Here is a 26,200-nt window from a genome sequence, read left to right as displayed (position 1 = left end):
AGCCAAGAATATAGGCTACCGAAAAACAACCTGACAACAGCCATGGAGGATGTCCGGGTCATTATTAATACCGAGCTGCATCACAGTGATCTCCAGCTGCACACACTGCAGCAGGGATTTTGGCCCACAGGTCTGGAGACTGGCTAGGCCACTCCAGGACCTTGAGATGCTTCTTACGGAGCCACTCCTTAGTTGCCCTGGCTGTGTGTTTCAGGTCGTTGTCATGCTGGAAGACCTAGCCACGACCCATCTTCAATGCTCTTACTGAGGGAAGGAGGTTGTTGGCAAAGATCTCGCGATACATGGCCCCATCCATCCTCCCCTCAATACGGTGCAGTCGTCCTGTCCCCTTTGCAGAAAAGCATCCCCAAAGAATGATGTTTCCACCTCCATGCTTCACGGTTGGGATGGTGTTCTTTGGGTTGTATTCATCCTTCTCATCCTTCTTCTTCCTCCAAACACGGCGAGTGGAGTTTTTTGTCTCATCAGACCACATGACCTTCTCCCATTCCTCCTCTGGATCATCCAGATGGTCATTGGCAAACTTCAGACGGGCCTGGACATGCGCTGGCTTGAGCAGGGGGACCTTGCGTGCGCTGCAGGATTTTAATCCATGACGGCGTAGTGTGTTACTAATGGTTTTCTTTGAGACTGTGGTCCCAGCTCTCTTCAGGTTATTGACCAGGTCCTGCCGTGTAGTTCTGGGCTGATCCCTCACCTTCCTCATGATCATTGATGCCCCACGAGGTGAGATCTTGCATGGAGCCCCAGACCGAGGGTGATTGACTGTCAACTTGAACTTCTTCCATTTTCTAATAATTGCGCCAACAGTTGTTGCCTTCTCACCAAGCTGCTTGCCTATTGTCCTGTAGCCCATCCCAGCCTTGTGCAGGTCTACAATTTTATCCCTGATGTCCTTACACAGCTCCCTTGTCTTGGCCATTGTGGAGAGGTGGGAGTCTGTTTGATTGAGTGTGTGGACAGGTGTCTTTTATACAGGTAACGAGTTCAAACAGGTGCAGTTAATACAGGTAATGAGTGGAGAACAGGTGGGCTTCTTAAAGAAAAACTAACAGGTCTGTGAGAGCTGGAATTCTTACTGGTTGGTAGGTGATCAAATACCTATGTCATGCAATAAAATGCATATTAATTACTTCAAAATCATACAATGTGATATTGCGTCATCATAAAATGTGATGACACAATGCAAATAGTCCGGGTAGCCATTTGATTACCTGTTCAGGAGTCTTATGGCTTGGGGTAAAAACTGCTGAGAAGCCTTTTTGTCCTAGACTTGGCACTAGTAGAGAGAACAGTCTATGACTGGGGTGGCTGGGGTCTTTGACCATTTTTAGGGCTTTCCTCTGACACCGCCTGTTGTAGAGGTCCTGGATGACAGGCAGCTTAGCCCCTGTGATGTACTGGGCTGTATGCACTACCCTCTGTAGTGCCTTGCGGTCAGAGGCCGAGCAATTGCCGTACCAGGCAGTGATGCAACCAGATGCTCTCGATGTTGCAGCTGTAGAAACTTTTGAGGATCTCAGGACCCATGCCAAATCTTTTTATTTTCCTTTTAACGCTCTCGATGTTGCAGCTGTAGAAACTTTTGAGGATCTCAGGACCCATGCCAAATCTTTTTATTTTCCTGCGGGGGAATAGGCTTTGTCGTGCCCTCTTCATGACAGTCTTGGTGTGTTTGGACCATGATAGTTTGTTGTTGATGTGGACACCGAGGAACTTGAAGCTTTCAACCTGCTCCACTACAGCCCCGTCGATGAGAATGGGGGTGTGCTCGGTCCTCCATTTCCTGTTGTCCACAATCATCTCCTTAGTCTTGGCTACGTTGAGGGATAGGTTGTTATTCTGGCACCACACGGCCAGGTCTCTGACCTCCTCCCTATAAGCTGTCTCTTTGTTGTCTGTGATCAGGCCTAACACTGTTGTGCCGTCTGCAAACTTAATGATGGTATTGGAGTCGTGCCTGGCCATGCAGTTGTGGGTGAACAGGGAGTACAGGAGGGGACTGAGCACGCACCCCTGTGGAGCTCCAGTGTTGAGGATTGGCATGGCAGATGTGTTGCTACCTACCCTCATCACCTGGGGACAGCCCGTCACGAAGTCCAGGATGCAGTTGCAGAGGGAGGTGTTTAGTCCCAGGATTCTTAGCTTAGTGATGAGCTTTGAGGGTACTATGGTGTTGAATGCTGAGCTGTAGTCAATGAACAGCATTCTCACATAAGTGTTCCTTTATTCCAGATGGGAAAGGGCAGTGTGGAGTGCAATAGAGATTGCATCATCTGTGGATCTGTTTGGGTGGTATGCAAATTGGAGTGTGTCTAGAGTTTCTGGGATAATGGTGTTGATGTGATCCATTACCAACCTTTCAAAGCACTTCATGGCTACGGACGTGAGTGCTACGGGTCTGTCATCATTTAGGCAGGTTGCCTTTGTGTTCTTGGGCACAGGGACTATGGTGGTCTGCTTGAAACATTTTGGTATTACAGACTCATTCAAGGACATGTTGAAAATGTCAGTGAAGACACCTGCCAGTTGGTCAGCACATGCCCGGAGCACACGTCCTGGTAATCCGTCTGGTCCCGCAGCCTTGTGTATGTTTACCTGTTAAAAGGTCTTACTCACATCGGCTACGGAGAACGTGATCACACAGTCGTCCTGAACAGCTGATGCTCTCATGCATGCCTCAGTGTTGCTTGCCTCCACTACTTTGGCCCCATCTGATCCTACTCCAGGCCAGCAGCCTGGGAGGACGGGACACTATCGTTCAAAACGTCTTGTAACTCTTCTGCAGTAAAATCTCATACACCCAAGTACTTCTTTGAAGCTGCCACCACAACATCTGTCCTCTGTGATTTACGTTACATTCCTGTGGTACAATTGACAACCATGGCCATGAACGCCAAAAAAACACACCATACTATCACTCTCTATTGGTCTCGGCCTACTCACAAAGATCCTCTTGTTGTCCTCTTAGGATCCCTCACCCTGGACCCATCTTCCTCTACTACTCTCTTCACTGCCTCAACATACGGCACCTTCTGTACTACTCTGATCCTGGCAAACTCAACCTGCCTTTCTCTCATCGGACACCTCAGATCTCCAGCACCATTGCTACCCCTATAGTTTACACACACACACACACACACACACACACACACACACACACACACACACACGTTTCCCAACGACACTACACATTCCTTTGTCTCATGTCCTCCTGTACACATCTCACATCTAAAAATCTCCCTCCTACACACTGCTTCCACATGACACCTAAAACACGGTATTGGATTCGGAACAAAAGCTCTCACGGGATAACTGACACATCGTAACTTGACTTTATCTGGTAAAGACTCTGCATCAAAACTCAGTAGTACAGACAGTATCTTCACAGTTTCCCCACGCTCTCCACCTGGTCTGCGTCGCACCAAACGGTGGATGTCACAGACTTAATGCCACTCCAGTTACCACTCCTTTCAAGGGCTCTCTGCTCTGGAGAGGAAAGCAAGTCACAATTCTTGACCCCAGTCGCATGGAGCTCCTTCTTCCTTGCTGTCCATAACCACGTCTATCCATTCACCACGCTCTTGGCGCACCTTCATCCACTGTATGGCTTGCAAAGCACGCATTGTTTGTGTTTTTCAGAGAACCCAACTTCTGTTCCTTAGCCCAATTTACAAGTCTGGCTATCTCTGGCCTCATTGTTATCTCATTGCATTTGCTCCTCATTATTGTTATGGTTTTCGACTTCGATGTTGTCATCAACTAAACCACCCACACAGATTATCAGCAGATACTGATTGGTCCAGCCATACGGTGAACGGAAGGGAGGGGCTTAAACGGTTTAAATCTGATCATGGTGGAAAAAGTACCCAATTGTCATACTTGAGTAAAAGTATAGATACCTTAATAGAAAGTTACTCAAGTAAAAGTTAAAGTAACCCAGTAAAATAATACTTGAGTAAAAGTCTAAAAGTATTTGTTTTTAAATATACTTAAGTATCAAAAGTAAATGTATTTGCTAAAATATACTTAAGTATCAAAAGTAAAAGTATAAATCATTTAAAATTCCTTGTATTAAGCAAAGCAGCACCCTTTTCTTGTTTTTAAAATTTAAGGATAGCCAATGAATTTCACAATTTTCCTGTTCTGCTAAGCATTCAAAATGTAACTAATACTTTGGGCTGTCAGGAAAAATGTGTTAAAAGTATAATATTTTCTTTAGTGATGTAGTGAAGTAAAAGTAAAAGTTGTCAAAAATATAAATAGTAAAGTAAAGTACAGATACTCCCAAAAAATACTTAACTGGTACTTTAAACTATTTTTACTTAAGTACTTTATACCACTGGTTGTCATCAACTAAACCACCTCCACATATTATCAGAGGACACTGATTGGTCCGGCCACGCGGTGAACGGAAGGGAGGGGCTTAAACAGTTTGAATCTGGCTGTGGCCAAACTGTATCCACGTTATGAAACAGAATGTAAGCTCGCAAGATCAGGATGGTTCCGACGAGGCTAAGCTAAAGTAGAACAGCATGGAGTAGCTACAGTGGTAAAGTTGTATAGGCTTTTCCAATGGAGGAAAGACATCCAGTTTACATTTGGGATCCACTGCACTGGGCCACCATTATTACAGTCCTAATTGTACCCCAATGACAATTCAATTTTGTTTGATTAGGAAACATTTAGAGTATTTCAGAAAGGTATCATGTGTTGGGCTAGATGTTGAAAGAGGTTACAGAAAACAGAAATGCAAAAAGTGCCCCACTTATTTCGAATTCACTCTAATCGTTGAATCAAGAAATTATTGTAGGCAGAACTTTTGAGAATAAGTAATACAATAGGCAGTGCTGTATCATGAGTACACTCACAGGTAAATGGTGTTGTCAACCCATTTACCTGGGACTGTATTCAAGATATAACACTGCCTCGCATGCCTTGTTGCTTTTAGAAATCTGTTGCCAACACATATTAAAATAGCAATGAATGACATATTTTCATTTAAATGTTATTTTGATGAAGTCAATTCATACAATTTCATTCTTCCACCAGAATATATAGTTCAGATAAAAATCGTTATTGACCAAAATTGTTATTTTGGTCACATTGCTACAGGCACGATCAAGTCAATAATTATTTTTCCATTCCAGCTATGCAAAATGAGTGGTTGTTCGTTCTAAATAGAATCAATAACGTTCTTGTCACTTACTAGCTAGCTAGCCAACTTCAGCCAAGTCAAACATTGAACCTGGACAATACACAAGCTGCATTTGTTTGAGCTTTTTTCTCAATTGGCATTTACTTGGATATTGTACAGATCTCCTTTATATTTTCTCCGTAAAAGCACATGGACATATGTGAAACGGATAAGCAAATACTTTGGGATTTAGTTCTATAAGTGAAAATTAGTCTTGTGAATTTTGTCCAAGGCAACGTTAATAAGGAGTCTAGTCAAGGATGCGATGATAATGCATTATGGGCACTCTACACTTGAGACAGACCAAATAAAAGGAAACAAAAGTAAACCTTGAATTTAGAGGTTTAAAGAACGACTGCCTCTAAAAACCAACTAATCCCTTTGGAAACAGCCCATGTGTCATCGATATGAGTGAAACATTTATTCTAGTGTTAAAATTGACTACAAAGTGTAAATAGGATCATTTTGGTCATGAAGTCAATATTGTCTGACACAGAGCTTGGAACCTGAGTGAGTCACAACAAGTAAATTAAGGTGAAGTTTGGATTACAATTGTCGACAATTCATGCCGCCTTTTGCCAAGCTCCACGTGGAAATCGCTCTCCTGCCCACTTCACTTCGCTTCATTGAATCAAGGCAGTTTGAGACTGAAAACCCCTCTCCGGTTCGACAATGCATGCTTCCAGCAGGATGTACCGCCAACTATGGTTTGTTTGCATGCCCTGCTGAAGGACCCTACCATGCGGTATAAGTGTTTGGAGTTCGTTGGTCCCCAATGGTGGTGAGTATATCGGTAGCTAGACCATAGACTGCTGTTTATGTATCTGGCTATGTATATTTTGATAATCATTATCATCGCTAGCATAGCTGGCTAACATTAGCCTACCTCAATACAACTCGGATTAGTCTTGGATGACACAATGACCTTTCAAAAGAAGGCAAATAATTTGTAGGACAACATTTAGTCATGATTGTGATGTTGCCAGATTGACTGTAGAGGCAGTATAACTTTAGCCAACTAACTAAGATTAAGGAGACCACCGTATTTTAGCTAGCTAACATTACCATTGCTAGCTATTTTTGACAAACTTTACTAGTAACAGTAATGGCAACATTGCCATCTCTCTAAAGTCAATTTGACAACATCATAATATGGCAAAGTTGTTCCCTACTAATTATTTGCCTACTTTAGCGATGCCATGGTATTTCCATGACACTATAAGTTATAGTGATTAGAGCAGGGGTGTCGACTCCATTTGCCCCAGGGGCCGCATTCGGTCTTCAACGAGGTTCAGAGGGCCCGGACTGAATTTTTTAAATATTTCCCTTGCTATAAAAATTTGCAAAAAATGGTCCATTATTTTTTAAAACATTTTCTACGCTCTCGGACTGTCTACGGATTGTTAGCGAGCTGGACAGTCAATAAACTGTATGACTATATGTCCATTATTATTTCTACACAGTTACGATTTGGTTTTTAGGCATTTTAAAGTATATTGAGTTCATTTCCCTCCACAATGTTTTATTACTATTATGATTTCAGGTTTGTTTTTTACAGGATTGGACCCCCTGCTCATATGTTTGTCACCCCTGGGTTAGAGTGTGGGGCCAAAGGTCGCCGGTTCGAATACCCAAGCCGACAAGGTGAAAAAGGTCAATGTGCCCTTCAGCATGGCACTTAACCATCATTTACTTCAGGGACGCTCTACTACTATGGCCGACCGTGTAAAACAACACACTTCACTGCAGCTATCTTGTGTTTGTGACAATAAAACAGTATTATTTATTTATTTATTTGGGACGAAACAGTCACATTAGCCCCTGAGGTGCAACCCATGTCCAGGGCACAAATACATATTGGACACAGCTATTGTGGTACTAGCTAACTTATGTCTGACTATAACAGTGGCATGGCAGCAACAAACCCAAACCAACTCAGGGCCATAGCGAACATGTCACAGTTGGTTACATAGTGTAATGGCGTCACAGGCCTGACTCCAATCTGGACCCAGTCAGTCTACATCTCTGAAGCATAGAATTATCTCCCAAACAAGATTGATATTTCTTGAGCTACATTATGTTAGTAATTAAGGGATGATGATCCTGTTTTTCGGTTAGACAAAGTACACAGTTGGGTGCCAGGCTGATTCCCTGATCATGAACAGATGCCAGGACCTACCAGAAGGAGGAATGGTGGTATCATAATATGTCAAGTAATGTGATTGCAATGGTTTAGTGATTTCCAAAAATAATTGAATTCACTGTTCACTTGCTATTTTCACAGCTTGTCAGGCAAGACCTCTGAATAAAAGAGTATAATGTGACACAAGTAAACACTCTTGACACCTGTGTTGTTGGCAGAGTCTCCTTCAACTCCCTGTTAATTGAGGTGACTCCCTGTTAATTGAGGTGACTCCCTGTTAATTGAGGTAGGTGAATACCTCATGAAGCTGGTTGAGAGAATGCCAAGAGTGTGCAAAGCTGTCATCAAGGCAAAGGGTGGCTACTTTGAAGAATCTAAAATATATTTTATTACATTTATTACATTCCACATGTGTTATTTCATAGTTTTGATGTCTTCACTATTATTCTACAATGTAGAAAATAGTAAGAAAAGAAAAACCCTGGAGTGAGTAGGTGTGTCCAAACTTTTGACCGGTACTGTATATTTTCAGCACAACATTCAAGCACAAGCATTTAGACACAATTACAAACTTAAAGGAGTAGGGCGTTCAAGGAGTTGGTCTGATGGGAATTGGTGATGTCATCAGCCTCGCCCTTTCTTGAGGAACAAAAGAGGAAAGGAGGAAAGCACACATGTGCTGTTACATGACTTACCTGGACCACCTATTGAGATTTGCCTTAAGTAAATCAGGTGTTAAATGAGGTGAAAATGAGACTGGAGTGCTCTTACCCTGACCGTAACTCTTACCCTAACCCGTATTCTAACAGATAGTTTGTTGATATCGTGACATTCTATAGAGCATCTACTTGGGACTATCCAAATAAATTCCACGTTTTTCTAATGTTCGCAATTATGGCCCCACCGCAATGTGGGATGACTAACAATCAATTGTATTCAGGCCTTACACAGTTATTAACACATACCTTCAGCATGCAGAGATCTAACCCATACCCCTGGAACACAAGAAAGCAATACACATTTATTTATTTAACTAGGCAAGTCAGTTAAGAACAAATTCTTATTTACAATGACGGCCTACCCCGACCAAACCCTAACCCAAACGACGCTGGGACAATTGTCCCCATGGGACTCCCAATCACAACCAGTTGTGATACAGCCTGGAATCGAACCAGGGTCTGTAGTGACACCTCTAGCACTGAGATGCAGTACCTTTGACTGCTGCACGACTCGGGAGCCGCCACATGCTGAATGCCCAAAAAGTTTGATATCAGAAATAGAACAGAGACTAGCTTGGTTGCAATCTGGTGTTTCTGCTCTCTTGCCAGCTCCTTATGGAATTGTCATGCAAAACATTTGGCTTGACAATAAAAAAGGATTAGGCAAAAGTACAATCAGATGTCAGACCAGGACAGACAACATGTTAACTTGAAATACCGGCAAAAATGGCAATGTACATATCATAACAATCAATCTCTTCTGAACGAACAGTAATTCAGAACAATAGACATCACACAACTAGTAACTAGTGAGAGGCAGAACTTAATCATAGACTTCTATATTATCCTACATTATCCTTTCTAAGTGTGTATACCACCCTACTAATCAGTGGAGTGTATTCATAGATGCCAAGGGAAGCCGGGCTTCCCCAAAACATTGACCAAGAAAAAAACAATTATAATAATAATAATTTATATTTTGTGTCTGTGTTTTTCATAATTTTCCTTCACTTCGCATGAGGCTGAATGTATCTCACCGGAGAAAGCATCCGAGCGAGCGAAACAGCGCCCCTCTGTCTCTGTATGCCATCTATCTGTCTGGTCGTAAAGAGTATGACATTGTTGCCGCCTGTAGCATTGAATGCAAGGGAAGCCAACAAGCATTTGGCCTCCCTTGATAATTTTTTCTTTAAAATAATAGCCAATCAGTGTTGAGCTAAACTGAGTGAGCTCAACTGTGAATGGTCCTGGCGCACCAAAAAAAGTGTCAAGGGAAAACAGTTTGGATTTGGCTTCACTCCTACCACAGAGAAATATGTCATTGACAGAAACAACTTGAATTGATTGACAGAGTCATAGACCAATTTGTCAACATAAAAGAGAGGAGGATGGTATTGGCGTTTCTCTACAAGTAGGGTTCCATGTTTTTTTCTACTTGCAAGAACGCTCACACATCAGACACACACATCAGACACATTGGACAGCCACATCCTATTCAGCGTACGATGATTGGACTCTAAATGTTTTGATATCTTTTAGTTGCCACTGTATTAGACTAAGCATAGGTGATTTGATGATGTTGAAATGTTTAAGGTAAAATGGGGCTGGAATAGTGGAGGCATCTCCTGTTTTCTTTGCGACTTGCAGTAACTCTCCATGGTTCTAAATCAATAGTTGTTCAGTGGTCTGAAAATGTCAGAAACAAACTTTCTTGACCATGCTGTAGGTCATGTCTGTTACTGTACATGCAATATGCTTTGTGAACTGCACTGGGCAAAGGTTGTCACACCTACCCCTGTGTCTTCTTATTGTCTCGGCATTAGGCATATAGTTCATATGCCTTGCGACCGTGATATAACAGGATTTACAGAGCAAACATCGCAATTATCACAACACATATACACACACAATTGTATACGATCAAATATAATACCTGACCAAAAGTATGTATCGACACCTGCCTGTCGAACATCTCATTCCAAAATCATGGGCATGAATATGGAGTTGGTCCCCCCTTTGCTGCTATAACAGCCTCCATTCTTCTGGGAAGGCTTTCCACCATGTTGGAACATTGCTGCGGGGACTTGCTTCCATTCAGCCACAAGAGCGTCAGAGAGGTTGGGCACTGATGTTGGGCGATTAGGCCTGGCTTGCAGTCGATGTTCCAATACATCCCAAAGGTGTTCAATGGGGTTCAGGTCAGGGCTCTGTGCAGGCCAGTCAAGTTTCTTCCACACCAATCTCAACAAACCATTTCTGTATGGACCTCGCTTGGGGCATTGTCATGCAGAAACTGGAAAGGGCCTTCCCCAAACTGTTGCCACAAAGTTGGAAGCACAGAATCATCTAGAATGCCATTGTATGCTGTAGCGTTAAGATTTCCCTTCCTTCACTCGAACTAGGGGGCCTCGCCTTAACCATGAAAAACAGGCATAGACCGCTATTCCACCGCCACCAAACTTTACAGTTGGCACTATGCTTTAGGACAGGTTGTGTTCTCCTGGCATCCGCCAAACCCAGATTCGTCCGACAGGTTACCAGATGGTGAAGCGTGATTCATCACTCCAGAGAACACGTTTCCACTGCTCCAGAGTCCAAAGGCGGTGAGCTTTACACCACTCCAGCCGATGTTTGGCATTCCATATGCTGATCTTAGGCTTGTGTGCGGCTGCACGGTCATGGAAACCCATTTCATGAAGCTCCCGAAGAACAGTTATTGTGCTGAGGTTGCTTTCATAGGCAGTTTGGAACGCAGTAGTGAGTGTTGCAACCGAGGACAGATGACATTTACTTGCTTCAGTCCCGTTCTGTGAGCTTGTGTGGCCTACCATTTTTGCAACTGAGCCGTTGTTGCTGCTAGACGTTTCCATTTCACAATAACTGCACTTACAAACTGACTTGTTGGAAAGGTGGCATCGTATGACGGTGCCACGTTGGAAGTCACAGAGCTCTTCAGTATGGCCAGTCTACTCCCAATGTTTGTCTATGGGGATTGCATGGCTGTGTGCTCGATTTTATACGTCTGTCAGCAATGGGTGTAGCCAAATCTACTCATTTGAAAAGGTGTTCACATACTTTTGTATATACAGTGCCTTCAGAAAGTATACAGACCCTACGCCTTTGTCCACATTTTGTTACGTTACAGCCTTATTCTAAAATTGATTCAATTGTTTTTTTCCACCCTCAATCTACACACAATACCTCGTAATGACAAAGCAAAAACTGTTTTATTTTTGTATTTTTTTGCAAACAAAAATATAAACAAATGGAATATCACATTTACATAAGTATTCAGGCCCTTAACTCAGTACTTTGTTGAAGCACCTTTGGCAGCGATTACAGCATTGAGTCTTCTTGGGCATGACGTTACAAGCTACAACCTGTATTTGGGGAGTTTCTCCCATTCTTCTCTGCAGATCCTGTCAAGCTCTGTCAGGTTAGATGGGGAGCGTTGCTTCACTCCAGAAATGTTCGATCGGGTTCAAGTCCAGGCTCTGGCTGGGCCACTCAAGGACATTTAGAAAGATGTCCCAAAGCCACTCCTGCGTTGTCTTAGATGTGTGCTTAGGGTTGTTGTTCTGTTGGAAGGTGAACCTTCGCCCAAGTCTGAGGTCCTGAGCACTCTGGAGCAGGTTTTTATCAAGGATCTCTCTGTACTTTGCTCCATTCATCTTTGCCTCGACCCTGACTAGTCTCCAAGTCCCTGCCACTGAAAAACATCCCTGCCACTGAAACACATGCCAGGTTTCCTCCAGACGTGACGCTTGGCATTCAGGCCAAAGAGTTAAATTGTCTATTTATCAGACCAGATAATCTTGTTTCCTCATTGTCTGAGAATCTTTGGGTGCCTTTTGGTAAACTCCATGCAGGCTGTCATGTGCCTTTTACTGAGGAGTGGCTTCCGTCTGGCCGCTCTACCATAAAGGCCTGATTGGTGGAGTGCTGCAGAGATGGTTGTCCTTCTGGAAGGTTCTCCCATCTCCACAGAGGAACTTTAGAGCTCAGTCAGAGTGACCATCGGGTTCTTGGTCACCTCCCTGATCAAGGCTCTTCTCCCCCGACTGCTCAGTTTTGCCGGGCGGCCAGCTCTAGGAAGAGTCTCAATGGTTCCAAACTTCTTCTATTTAAGAATGATTGAGGCCACTTTGTTCTTGGGGACCTTCAATGCTGCAGAAATATGTTGGTACCCTACCCTAGATCTGTGCCTCAACATAATCATGTCTTGGAGCTCTACGGACAATTCCTTTGACCTCATGGCTTGTTTTTCTTTGCTCTGACATGCTCTGTCAACTGTTGGATCTTATATAGACAGGCCTTTCCAAAACATGTCCAATCGATTGAATTTACCACAGGTCGACTCCAACCAAGTTGTAGAAACATCTCAAAGATGATCAATGGAAACAGGATGCACCTGAGCTCAATTATAGCAAAAGGTCTGAATACTTATGTAAATAAGGTATCGTTTTTTAAATGTTTTTATAAATATGCAAACATTTCTAACAACTTGTTTTCACTTTGTCATTATAGGGTATTGAGTGTAGATTGCTGAGGATGTATTTTAATTTAATCCATTTTAGAATAAGGCTGTAATGTAACAAAATCTGGAAAAAGTCAAGGGGGCTTAATACTTATGTAATATGGCTTTTTTTCTGGCACTGATTTTACACGCTACTAATACAAATACACTGACAATGCCCAAATACAGATAAGACAACCAAGATGAATGGACCAGCCTGTCTGAAATATAAAGGTTAATATTACTGACCATGCCTTTACTGAACCTCATGCACACATAAGAGCCAAAGCCCACTTAGTCTCAAGACCAAGAAAAGACCACAATGTGCTTTCACTAACATGTCCAATTTATTCAACCTACCTTTTCTGAGCAACTCATAACACTCCCCAACCAATAAAACAAGACAAACCATAGCAGGACGGCTGAGAAGGCAACGTGGCTCCTGGAGGTAAAATCAGCCAGGTCCCCTTGGAGAGGCAGGATGCCACTCCTTCCTATGTGTTAGCGCTCAGTGACTGGAGAGCCAGATGGGAGAAGCAAATTCAGTAATGTTGCAAGAGCTAGGTCAAATTGCTGAAAAGTTGTCAACGTTTATGGATCCTGACTGGGCCAGCCATAGGCTCACTCACAGGCAGGCACAGCTCTTAAAGGAAAAATCCACTCAAAAACTATTAGTCCACTGTTGATACAGTCCCAAAATGTTTTGCATTTCAGAAATAAAGCTTTCAAGATATAGGACTTTCAAAAAGCTAATTGTGACTTGCCACATCAACACAATGCAAAGGAATTTATAATTCTATTCAGGCTCCCGTGCAACAGTCTTCGGGTTTCTGCTGAGTGCTTCAAATAAACGTGTATCTGATTGGAAGGACTTTTCCTGTTCATCCAGTTTAGCATTTTCCCATCGGCACCTTCACTAACCTGTTTTGGGATTGATTGACTGTACTTATTACCTTAAAGCTGCAATATGTAACTTTTTGGGCAACCCGACCAAATTACCATAGAAATGTGTGTTATAGATCTGTCATTCGCACTGAAAGCAAGTCTAAGATGCTGTAGATATGTTCTATGTGGGCGATTTCTATGCTTCCTGTTCTTAAGTTAAGTTTTTGCGTCTTTTGGTTTCGGCTTTGTACACCAGCTTCAAACAACTGAAAATACAATAAATCTAAACTAAGATATTAGTTTAGATTTAGTACATTGATGTTCTACATTCTATTGCTCTATTCTCTATTGCATGTTTTTTGCAACCAGGAAATGGAGTGATTTCTACATATTACACCTTTAAAATATTTTTTTTACCATTGATATATTCGTGAAGACCAGTATGAAGGGGATCTACTTTCAGGCATGTATTTTACGGCTGCTACTTTAGGTAAATTAGTAGGTAACGTGGGTGCAGGGAGAAGGGCTAAAGCTGAAAGAGCAGAGCAGAGACGTGACAACGCAACAACACACTAGCCTTCTTGTGTAGACACTCTCAAGCTGCTGCTAGTGGGGAGTGGCCACACAATCCCTCTGTGTGTGTGTGTATACCGGGAAGGGGAGGAGGGTGTGGGGATGTCAGAGCACCGGGTAGCCAGAAAGCCGCCCTTCACACATACATACCCACGTACACACACACACACACACACACACGGGTTCACTCACACACACACACACAACCACTCTGTCTTCATAGGAACCCTGGACGTAAACACACATTCCCTCACTCCAGTGGCTTAGCACTGAGGACCCAATGAACACACAGTTGAACGGTTACACACTCACACACCTATTCCCAAAAGGCATTACACTGCACACTGTGTTCACTAAGATACTTTGTAAGTGAACACAGAATCCTCTTTGTGAATTATTAAGCATGAGTCTAAATGAATGACAATGCCCACTGGGCACAGACAGACGTCAATTCAACGTCTATTCCACGTTGGTTTTAATTGAAATGATGTGAAAACAAAGTTGATTTAACCAGTGTGTGCCCAGTGGGTGATGTATGGTAAGCAGGCATTTACCCCAGCACATGTGTTTAATTTGGTTTAATAATTTTAACGCAAAAATTTTGAAAATGGGCAAAGTAGGCCTACTGTTTTTAGACTGACTTGCCTTCGTCATTCGTCAACTCGCGCACTATGTCCATCTGATAAAAGTGCTGCAGTGTGTGTGCGTGAGTGAGTGAGTGAGTGAGTGCGTGCATGCGTGTGTGTGTCTTTACCAATCAGATTCACGGAAATCACAGGTCGGGCATGGCGCATCCACTTCCATCCAATATTATTTTAGCAAACAAGAAAATAACTCTAGACAGCCACAAGCAAAAACTCTTTACACAAATGTTGTAGCAGCCGACCTAAACGTTAGCAATCAGATAACTACTATAATAATATTAGTCTGATCAACTGTAGGCCAGAGGTTCAATTCGCTTGACCGTTACGCTACAGTTTATACTGAAAGACACGTTTACCCAAAATGCATTTTTTTTGTGTTGACCAAATCAAATGTTATTTGTCATATGCTTTGTAAACGAAAGGTGTATACTAACAGTGAAATGCTAACTTACAGTTGAAGTCGGAAGTTTACATACACTTAGGTTGGAGTCATTAAAACTCGTTTTTCAACCACTCCACACATTTCTTGTTAACAAACTATAGTTTTGGCAAGTCGGTTAGGACATCTACTTTGTGCATAACATAAGTAATTTTTCCAACAATTGTTTACAGACACATTATTTCACTTATAATTCACTGTATCACAATTCCAGTGGGTCAGAAGTTTATATACACTGAGTTGACTGTGTCTTTAACCAGCGTGGAAAATTCCAGAAAATGATGTCATGGCTTTAGAAGCTTCTGATAGGCTAATTGACATAATTTGAGTCAATAGGAGGTGTACCTGTGGATTTATTTCAAGGCCTACCTTCAAACTCAGTGCCTCTTTGCTTGACATCATGGGAAAATCTAAAGAAATCAGCCGACCTCAGAAAAATAATTGTGGACCTCCACAAGTCTGGTTCATCCTTGGGAGCAATATCCAAATGCCTGAAGATACCACATTCATCTGTACAAACAATAGTAAGCAAGTATAAACACCATGGGACCACGAAGCCGTCATACCGCTCAGGAAGGAGACGCGTTCTGTCTCCTAGAGATTAATGTACTTTGCTGCGAAAAGTGCAAATCAATCCCAGAACAACAGCAAAGGACCTTGTTAAGATGCTGGAGGAAACAAGTACAAAAGTATCTATATCAACTGTAAAACAGATCCTATATCGACATAACCTGAAAGGCCGCTCAACAAGGAAGAATCCACTGCTCCAAAACCGCCATAAAAAAGCCAGACTACGGTTTGCAACTGCACATGGGGACAAAGATCGTACTATTTGGAGAAATGTCCTCTGGTCAGATGAAACAAAAATAGAACTGTTAGACCATAATGACCATTGTTATGTTTGGAGGAAACGGGGAGGCTTGCCATCCCAACCGTGAATCACGGGGGTGGCAGTATAATGTGGGGGGCAGGGTAGCCTAGTGATTAGAGCGTTGGACTAGGAACCGAAAGGTTGCAAGTTTGAATCCCCGAGCTGTCGCCGAGCTGTCGTTCTGCCCCTGAACAGACAGTTAACCCAGTGTTCCTAGGCCGTCATTGAAACTAAGAATTTGTTCTTAACTGACTTGCCTAGTTAAATAAAGGTAAAACATAAAAAAATGTTGTGGGGGTGCATTGCTGCAGGAGGAACTGGTGCACTTCACAAAACAGATAGCACTATGGGGGAGCATGGTGTCAAGACATCAGTCAGGAAGTTAAAGCTTGGTTGCAAATGGGTCTTCCAAATGGACAATGACCCCAAGCATACTTCCAAAGTTGTGGCAAAATGGCTTAAGAACAACAAAGGTATTGGAGTGGCCATCACAAAGCCCTGACCTCAATCCTATAGAAAATTTGTGGGCAGAACTGAAAAAGTGTGTGTGAGCAAGGAGACCTACAAACCTGACTCAGTTACACCAGCTCTGTCAGGAGGAATGGGCCAAAATTCACCCAACTTATTGTGGGAAGCTAGTGGAAGGCTACCCAAAACGTTTGACCCAAGTTAAACAGTTTAAAGGCAATGCTACCAAATACTAATTGAATGTATGTAAACGTCTGACCCACTGGGAATGTGATGAAATAAATAAAAGCTGCAATAAATAATTCTCTCTACTATTATTCTGACATTTCACATTCTTATCATAAAATGGTGATCCTAACTGACCTAAAACAGGGAATTTGTACTTGGATTAAATTTCAGGAATTGTGAAAAACTGAGTTTAAATGTATTTCAAATCAAATCAAATTTTATTTGTCACATACACATGGTTAGCAGATGTTAATGCGAGTGTAGCGAAATGCTTGTGCTTCTAGTTCCGACAATGCAGTAATAACAAGTAATCTAACTAACAATTCCAAAACTACTGTCTTGTACACAGTGTAAGGGGATAAAGAATATGTACATTGGCTGTGTATGTGAACTTCTGTCTTCAACTGTACGTGTCCTTTTCCAACAATGAGTTAGTTGACACAAGTCACCTTGTCCTAGAAAGATTTACATGATTATCAAAACGTCACACCAGGGTAAGCCTACACAAAACACAGCCCTTATTTTAAGTGTTTCTAAAATCCCCTATGGAAAAAATGAATGATGGAAAAAATGAATGGAACCATTTCCCTGTTTGACCACTAGGTCTTATGGGTATTATAAACACCTCCACTGTGGGGCTGTAGTATTCCCCAATTCACAACCCAACTCCTTCCCATTTTTCAATTAGTCGTTCAGTCCAGCACCGTTTCCGTTCGATTGAACGTTACAGAACGTAAAAATTTACTGAACGCAGACCTGGTGTACAAAACTCCTCCCACTCCCCTGCTTCTTGGACAGAAGCCTGCTCCTTATTGGCCGCTACACACCTCAGTCAATGTAATCAACCAGATCACATCCACATGAAAGAGGTGGGGCTATCCCTTTTATGCCCTCAGTATCTGTTGTAAAGCAGACTGAAGCAGGTTTCTCGCTAGGATTTTTTTGCAGTATTACATTAGTACCTTGTTGCAAACATCCCTACAGCATGATGCTGCCACCACCATGCTTCACTGTGGGGATGGTGTTCTCAGGATGATGAGAGATGTTGGGTTTGCGCCAGACATAGCGTTTTCCTTGATGGCCAAAAAGCTACATTTTTTAAATCTGACCAGAGTACCTTCTTCCATATGTTTGGGGAGTCTCCCACATGCTTTGCTTATTTTTTTCTTTAAGCAATCGCTTTTTTCTGGCCACTCTTCCGTTAAGCTTACGGTTTAAAGTGGTCCTATGGACAGATACTCCAATCGTAGCTGTGGAGTTTTGCAGCTCCTTCAGGGTTATCTTTGTTGCCTCTGATTAATGCCCTCCTTGCCTGGCCCATGATTTTTGGTGGGCGGACCTCTCTTGGCAGGTTTGTTGTGGTGCCATATTCTTTCCCTTTTTTAATAATGGATTTAATCGTGCTCCGTGGGATGTTCAAAGTTTCTGATATTTTTTGATAACCCAACCCTGATCTGTACTTCTCCACAACTTTGTCCCTGACCTGTTTGGAGAGCTCCTTGGTCTTCATGGTGCCGTTTGCTTGGTGGTGCCCCTTGCTTAGTGGTGTTGCAGACTCTGGGGCCTTTCAGAACAGGTGTATATATACTGAGATCATGTGACAGATCATGTGACACTTAGATTGCACACAGGTGGCCTGACTTCTGAAGGTAATTGGTTGCACCAGATCTTATTTAGGTGCTTCATAGCAAAGGGGGTGAATACATATGCACGTACCACTGATGTGTGATTTGATATGCCAAATTTTACTTCTGAACTAATTTAGACTTGCCTAAACAAAGGCAAATACTTAAACAATTACTATTTTAGTTATTTAATTGTTATTAATTTGTAAAAAATATGTATAATTTTCTTTTCACTTTGACATTATGCAGTATTTTGTGTGGATTAATGATAAAAAGTACAATTAAATGTATTTCAATTCCACCTCAAATAAGTTCAAGGGGAAGTAGACTTTCTATAGGCACTGTAGATGTATATTGTCTGATAGATTGTTGTGCATATAGAGTAAGTGAACTTCCCTTGTTTGCTAATTGTGTAGCACTGTCACGTTTGGAGCATTTCAGTTTGGGTATGTTTTCCTTTTCATTTCCCGTGTGCCTCTGTTTGTACCTAGACAAACCATTTATATCACTATCATGTTTCATCTCCTGTTAGCTGTGACATTTGAAGCTTACAAAATACCAAACAAACCTAAAAACAAGAAAGATCAAAAGTAAAGCTGGGAATTGTCAGGGACCTCACAATATTATCCCAATACTAACGGTCACTATAGAAAGTCTACACACCCCCTTGGATTTCTTCACATTTTATTGTTACAAATTGGATTCAAATGAATTTTTCACCTAGCGTCTGTGCACCCGATCTCATTTCAAGTAACTTGCTACAGTCTTAAAGACATTTTCAATCATATTCTTTGCATAGAAACCCAAATAAAAGCATGTAGATAGAATGATGTGTGTCATGTATCCTAGAATGAAGGTTTAAAAATGACAGCTGCATCTGCAAATTAGCCAATATGGCATAGCCTACACATATAGCATACCTTGCGATACAATGCTCTCTAAAAGCAGTTGTACAATGTGCTCTGAAATACGATAATCAGTGGTCAGCATGCATACTGTTGGATGCATTGGAATATAAGGTATGGAGAATGATGAATATCCTGTGGGATTATAGAAAAAGCATTTGGGAAATGAATGTTTGAGTTCAAAAATACAACATTTTAGGTCTGTGAGCATTTAGGTGGTTTGAATTAGTAACTTTCCCACTAACCTTGTAAAAGTTGATGGTGCTAAAATCTTGCCAATGAATGAATTCTTTTTACTATGACGGAGTGTGAGACATGTTTTCCATGATGTGCGTTTCATGCAGATACATTTGAATAAAGAACACAATCACAAATAGTATTTGACCATTTTATTGAGTATGGAGACAAATAACAAAGGTGTCTCAGGCAATATTTGAAGAATCAAAATATAGTGTAACATTCCAATCAATGTATATCAAGTGGCATGGAGAGCACAATCTTACAATTTGTTGCGGTCCAGAAATGAGAGCTTCACCATCTATGCCAAAAGCCTGGGCCTCTGATGGAGACTGTAGAACTGTCATCAACGCATGCTTCAGTGTTCCCCCTTCTCTCTAGGATCATTTGTGTGTCCAGGCCTCATAGGTGTATCAAAAGGATTCCACCCTGGTCACCAATGTAGATGACTGATGTCAAGAGAGACGAGTGCCATAGCCAAATGCAATCTAAAGCTTGTGTGGTCGAGAGACGAGAACTTTATGACAAAAGCTTGGCTTCTGACGGGGACAACTGGAATTCTCCCCACTGCATGTTACCATAGTAAAATTAGCTGTTTGTCACCAGTTAAACTGATTCCACATTGAATTTAGTCTTCAAGATGCTCGAACTGTCACACCCTGATCCGTTTCACCTGTCCTTGTGCTTGTCTCCACCCCCCTCCAGGTGTTACCCATCTTCCCCACGTATCCCCTGGGTATTTATACCTGTGTCTTCTGTCTGTATGTGCCAGTTCGTCTTGTTTGCCAAGTCAACCAGCGTTTTTCTCTCAGCTCCTGTTTTCCCCCAGTCGTGCCAGTTCGTCTTGTTTGCCAAGTCAACCAGCGGTTTTCTCTCAGCTCCTGGTTTTTCCTAGTCTCTCTTTTTCCTCGTCCTCCTGGTTTTGACCCTTGCCTGTCCTGACTCTGAGCCCGCCTGCCTGACCACTCTGCCTGCCCCTGACCTCGAGCCTGCCTGCCGCCCTGTACCGTTTTGGACTCTGCCCTGACTATGACCTCTGGCCTGTCCCCGACCTGCCTTTTGTCTATCCCTTGGATTATAATTTAATGTGTCTGCATCTGGGTCTCGCCTTGTGTCGTGATACAAACAAGCACATGTGTCTGTAGTTGGTGTTCTTCAACTCTAAAATGCACTAGACTGTGTAAGACAAAATCCACAAAAAAAAGACATGGTCCCAATGTCTAAATAGTGAGGTCAGGGGCTAATTCAAACTGCAGCAAGATGGTTCTCCTCCAGGTGATGAATGGGAGCAGAACACAGGAAAGCTAAATAGGTTGTGAGACAAAAGTGAAAGACAGTAATTCATCAAATAAATCATCACAGCAAAGGAATATACAATTAACAAAAATATAAACGCAACATGCAACAATTTCAAAGAGTTGAAGAAAATCTGTCAATTGAAATTAATTCTAATCTTTGGATTTCACATGGCTGGAAATACAGATACCTTTTTTTTTTAAAGGTAGGGGTGTGGATCAGCAAAAATGTCAGTATCTGGTGTGATTTTTTACTTATTTTCTACCATAATTTGCAAATAAATTCATAAAAAATCCTACAATGTGATTTTCTGTATTTTTTTCTCTCATTTTGTCTGTCATAGTTGAAGTGTACATATGATGAAAATTACAGGCCTCTCTCATCTTTTTAAGTGGGAGAACTTGCACAATTGGTGGCTGACTAAATACTTTTTTGCCCCACTGTATTATTAAAATCCACTGAAAATCTTGTTGGTAATTCATCCCAAACACAGATGCAAACAGGTTGAGTTCTTGGCAGTGTCTCCCTCAGATCATCCCAAACATAGGCTTCACTCAATTACTGGGGTGACAGACAGACAGACAGACAGACAGACGACAGTCATGTACGCACACACGCACACACACACACACACACGTGAAAGGAAAAACACCCGACACATAGGTTCTACAAGCAGAGGAAGTGAAAGACGTTTTTCTGGATTTGAAGTCATTTGTATGCGTTTGCCCAGATCTATACTATGACTGAACAAAAACCGGTCAAACAAGATTGTTTAACTATGTCACGAGTACAGAGCTACTGCTAACTACCTATGGGCCTGTCACATACCTGTATATTCAGGGCAGAAGAGAAACCTAAATCCAAATGCTGATGTGGATTATTTTCTAAGAGCAATGGGGGATATATATCAACAGCTCTAAGTCCAAATGCTGATGTGGATACTTTTCTAAGAGCAATGGGGGTATACATATCAACAGTGCACCTATTGACTTTGATGGGAGTTTGTTTAGCAGAGAACAAATCCGATTGAGTAAGAGGATAGACCTGAGAAAATGAGCCTGATATGTGTAACGTTAACCAAGAGGTGAAGGCCCAACATAAAAAGAATAGGGGAGACATTCAGTGCAGCTTCATCTTTACTCTTTTTGGATGGCTGAAAGGGTCTCCGGGGCTCCTTCCACTTTAGCCGTGATGCAACCAAACCAGCTTGTTGGGACATTCGACTGTTATATAACTAACACCAAATGTTCCAACAAACTTGTTTGGTTGCATAGCAGCTACTTCCACTAGACCCCAATTGACAGCTCTCTAATGTTACTTCTCTCTATTTTTTAAAAGATATGTTGCAGTAACTGGGGCGCTGTCAAATTGTCACTTTGTTTGATTTAAAGTAATTTTTTCTTCACGTGAATTAAGGGCAAAACAAAATATTAATTCCACAATCTGTAGAATTGTAGCTGTAGGCTGACATTTTTATCTGCAAAACGTCCTGGCTAGGCTACATGTTATGTTACTGTAGCAACGATTCTTCTCAATCTGTGACTGTAGTCTACAGTGTAACATTCTGAATAACCTACAATGTAGCTGGAAACACCATGAAACAACACAATGTCACAACATAATAATGTAGCAAACAACAATGTAACAATATTGTAAATACAATGTAACAACATAAGCTATAAGACTTGCAGATAAACTTCATTACCTTATTCACTTCTTTAGAAGTGTAACGTTACTTGCTGTCGCGCAATCTTGACCCAAACGTGTTCAGAATGAAGGTAAGCACAGTCGCAACTTTACCTGTGGTAGGATTCAATTGGAGAGGTGAGCGGGGGAACATGATGAGGACAACTCATTCGAATAAGTGTCTCTCACTCTCCTTGTCTCACTCTAGCAGACTTGTGGCAGAAACACTTGATAGTTGCCCCATTTCTCGCTCCAATGTGGTCTCAGAGCATTTCGTATTATTCTGTGTGTACATTTCGAGACATTCCACTTAGTATGATAAATTACCCTTTGTATGGTATATATTAATTTGTAGATGTACACCATGCTAAGTAGTAACTAAAAAGTAGTAAGAAGTTGCATAGTTGCTAAATAGATAAAATGCTAAAGTTGTCTGTGATGAGATTCGAATATGCAACTTTTGGGTTGCTAGACGTTTGCGTTTTTGCCTTGAGTAACCTTCTGTCTTATGTAAACATACCAAATGTAACATCATACTAATTTAAGTGTCCCAGATTTACATTTACTATGTTATGTCTAGTCTGAGACCAGTCTGCTCTGTCAACAGAGATGCAAATGTAGAGAGATGTATTCCTGGGGGCACTTTCTGAGGTTCTTTATGTACACTTGGCTCAAACTACCTGCCCCTCAAGTAGTCAGAATAAAATTGACTACTTCAAAATGGAGATGGCCTCTGCCAATGGCACTGCCCATACTCTCACTGACACCGTAATGGGACAGATACAATGATGTGATGTCTATGGTTTCAGTCAACTTTTTCTTCATATTGTTTTGGAACTTGGGCCTCAATAAAACTTTAAATTGATTTACACCTGCTGGATCGGCATGTTAACATTGACTGTCTGTCTGCAGTGTAGCAGTCTCTCATATTAGGTCTATGTCATCATGAAGTCTAATCTCTGCTCTCTACAAATTTATTCACCAGTGGATTTTACATATATACTGAACAAAAATATAAACACAACATGTAAAGTGTTGGTCCCATGTTTCATGAGCTGAAATAAAATATCCCAGAAATGTTCCAATTTTGCTTCCGTCCCTCTCCACGCACCTCCCTGGGCTCGAACCAGGAACCCTCTGCACACATCAACAACTGCCTCTCATGAAGAATCGTTACCTACCGCTCCACAAAAACCACAGCCCTTGTAGAGCAAGGAAACAACTACTTCAAAGTCTCAGAGCAAGTGACGTCACGAATTGAAACGCTATTAGCGCGCACCTCGCTAACTAGCTAGCCATTGGATGCATATCTGTATTCCCAGTCATGTGAAATCCATAGATTAGGGCCTGATTAATTTATTTCAATTGCCTGATTTCCATATATGAACTGTAACTCAGTAAAGTCTTTGAAATTGTTACATGTTGTGTTCATTTTTGCACATTGTAGTTTCCAGAAGATACCGACCCAAGTACCATTAGGCTTGTTTACACTGAGCTGCACTGGGGTCTGAACGCAATCATAGTTACATTAAGACACCGTGGAGCCAGAGCGAGATATGGGTCAGAAAACAAACCTCAATGTAGGTATGGGATATGTTACTGTACTAAATTTGACCTTTATCCACATTGCTCCATCAAGAAGATTGAAATACTGCTACTTTTTAGTGGTCGTTCAATCTTCTCGGAGTAACAGTTGGGATAATGAGAGAATTCGGAGTACAGTGCATTTCTCATTCCTGGATTGAGGTACCTTTTGAGGCCATATCTCATACCGGCTCCATCGTGTCCTAATATACACTGGAAGGCTGTCCAAGACTAGTGCAGCTGTAAACAAGTGGGTCAGATCTGCTGGCTAACCTACAGGCTTCATTTGAGTTAGATGATAGCACAGATAGGATTATCTTTAATGATAGCCTCAATGTCGACAGAGATCCAACCATATATTAGCAACATAAAAATATTTTTCAAAAGGTTGCGCTTTTGATAGAGAACCCCATAATGCTGTCTGATAACCACCAGACAGTTCTTCCAGTGTATATTAGGACACCATGGAGCCGGTATGAGATAAACTTTACCTCAATCCAGGAATGAGAAATGCACTGTACTCCGAATTGTCCCATTATCCCAACTGTTACTCCGAGAAGATTGAATGACCACTACAGAACCTAACTGCACCGCAAAAGTCGTGTAAACAAAACATTCCTGTAGATATTTTCTCTCCACTTCCTATCCTCAAAAGGACCAACATTCTTCCTTGTAGTGATTCTTGCAAACACGACTTCTTTCAGACTGAATATCCATGGGGTAACCATGGTAACAGTCTGATGTTTAAGCAACCTAGGTGCTTGTTTACTAGGCTGATAAATCAGACTGTGATTCCAGCTTTCTGTTGACAAGGCCTGAAACTAAGCACTGCAAAAACTTTCCTTACAAGCCAGAATGTTGAATAAAATGACATTTGAACTTACTCTACCTGTTGTCTGTGCAGTTGGTCCTTCTGCTGGTCGAAATTTGACATATAATGTCTACAGGAAAGTTTTGTTTACCTAACTTTTTAGAGCGCCGGTACTGCCATTGAGATTTTTATCAGCAGGCACATGTGCAAAACCATGTAAACACATGCACGACTTAGATTAGTAAACACATGCACGACTTAGATTAGTAAACACATGCACGACTTAGATTAGTAAACACATGCACGACTTAGATTAGTAAACACATGCACGACTTAGATTAGTAAACACATGCATGACTTAGATTAGTAAACACATGCACGACTTAGATTAGTATGCATGCATCGTGTGCATGTATTTCTGTCTTGTGCATGTGCCTCAGGTCAGTTTTTCCAAACTCCAGTCCTTGAGTAGCACCAACAGCACACAATATTGTCACCCAGGACAAGCACACAGACGGAACTTGTAAACTAATCATCAAGCCCTCAATGAGTTGAATTAGGTCAGTTTTGCAACAACAAACGTGTGCTGTTGATGGTACTCAAGGAGTTGGGAAACACTGCCTTAAGTGATGAGCAAACAAATATTGATTGCCAGACACAGAGACCTGCGTTTTAAAATCGGTTTGTTTTTAATACTACTTCCTGTGGATATTTTGTCTCAAATTTCGACCCGAATAAGAACCAACCCCATGGATAATCGACAGTAAGTTCAAATTAAATTGTATTCAACATTCATGGCAGACAAGGGATGTTTCGTTATTTTTCCATATAAAAATGCGTGACTATGCTATACAGGCAATGGAAAGCATAATCACATTCGGGACTAGTTGTTTACCTGCAGTCTCCACGGGTACAATAAGCTGAACCGTAACATCAGAGAGCTTGCTCAAAAGATCTGTGATCTGGATGAGAAGGATGGCTTCAGAGCCCACAGCACAGGTCAACTACTTGAGAAACTGTATCACTGTGACCTTCTGAATTCGAACTCAGGTCCCCTGCACCCATAGGAAACTTCTCTGTCATCTAAAATGAACATGTGGTAACACAGGTTTACTACAGAGTGATGATGATGATGTCTAACATTAGCATCTCTTCTTTAAAGGTACGGCACTGGGCTGATCCCTACCAAACAGAACTTGGCTCTCACAGAGAAAGTCACAAGCCTCTTCATTCTGCTGGTGAATGAACCCATTCCATCTCTCAATACCAAAAGTAGATTTAGATCAATTTATTCATCAATTGTACACAAGATCCAAAGGAAATTTGAAATGTTTCTGCTTTATCCCAATCCT

General features: G+C 41.7%; 1 protein-coding gene across 1 annotated transcript in view; it reads right to left on the bottom strand.

Moving 5' to 3' along the window:
* Positions 1–13,431, bottom strand: part of LOC139375887 (UDP-N-acetylglucosamine transporter-like) — a 28,511-nt gene extending 15,080 nt beyond the window's left edge. Inside the window, exon 1 of the mRNA XM_071117833.1 lies at positions 13,006–13,431. Within this exon, the coding sequence (XP_070973934.1) occupies positions 13,006–13,008 (3 nt within the window). The 5' untranslated portion in view covers positions 13,009–13,431. The remainder of the gene's footprint in view (positions 1–13,005) is intronic.
* Positions 13,432–26,200: the final 12,769 nt, after the last annotated feature.

The sequence above is a fragment of the Oncorhynchus clarkii genome, chromosome 20, assembly GCF_045791955.1.
Source record: "Oncorhynchus clarkii lewisi isolate Uvic-CL-2024 chromosome 20, UVic_Ocla_1.0, whole genome shotgun sequence".
Lineage (NCBI taxonomy): Eukaryota > Metazoa > Chordata > Actinopteri > Salmoniformes > Salmonidae > Oncorhynchus > Oncorhynchus clarkii.
The sequence above is the reverse complement of the archived record's forward strand: the minus strand, read 5'-3'. Positions and strand labels throughout refer to the sequence as shown.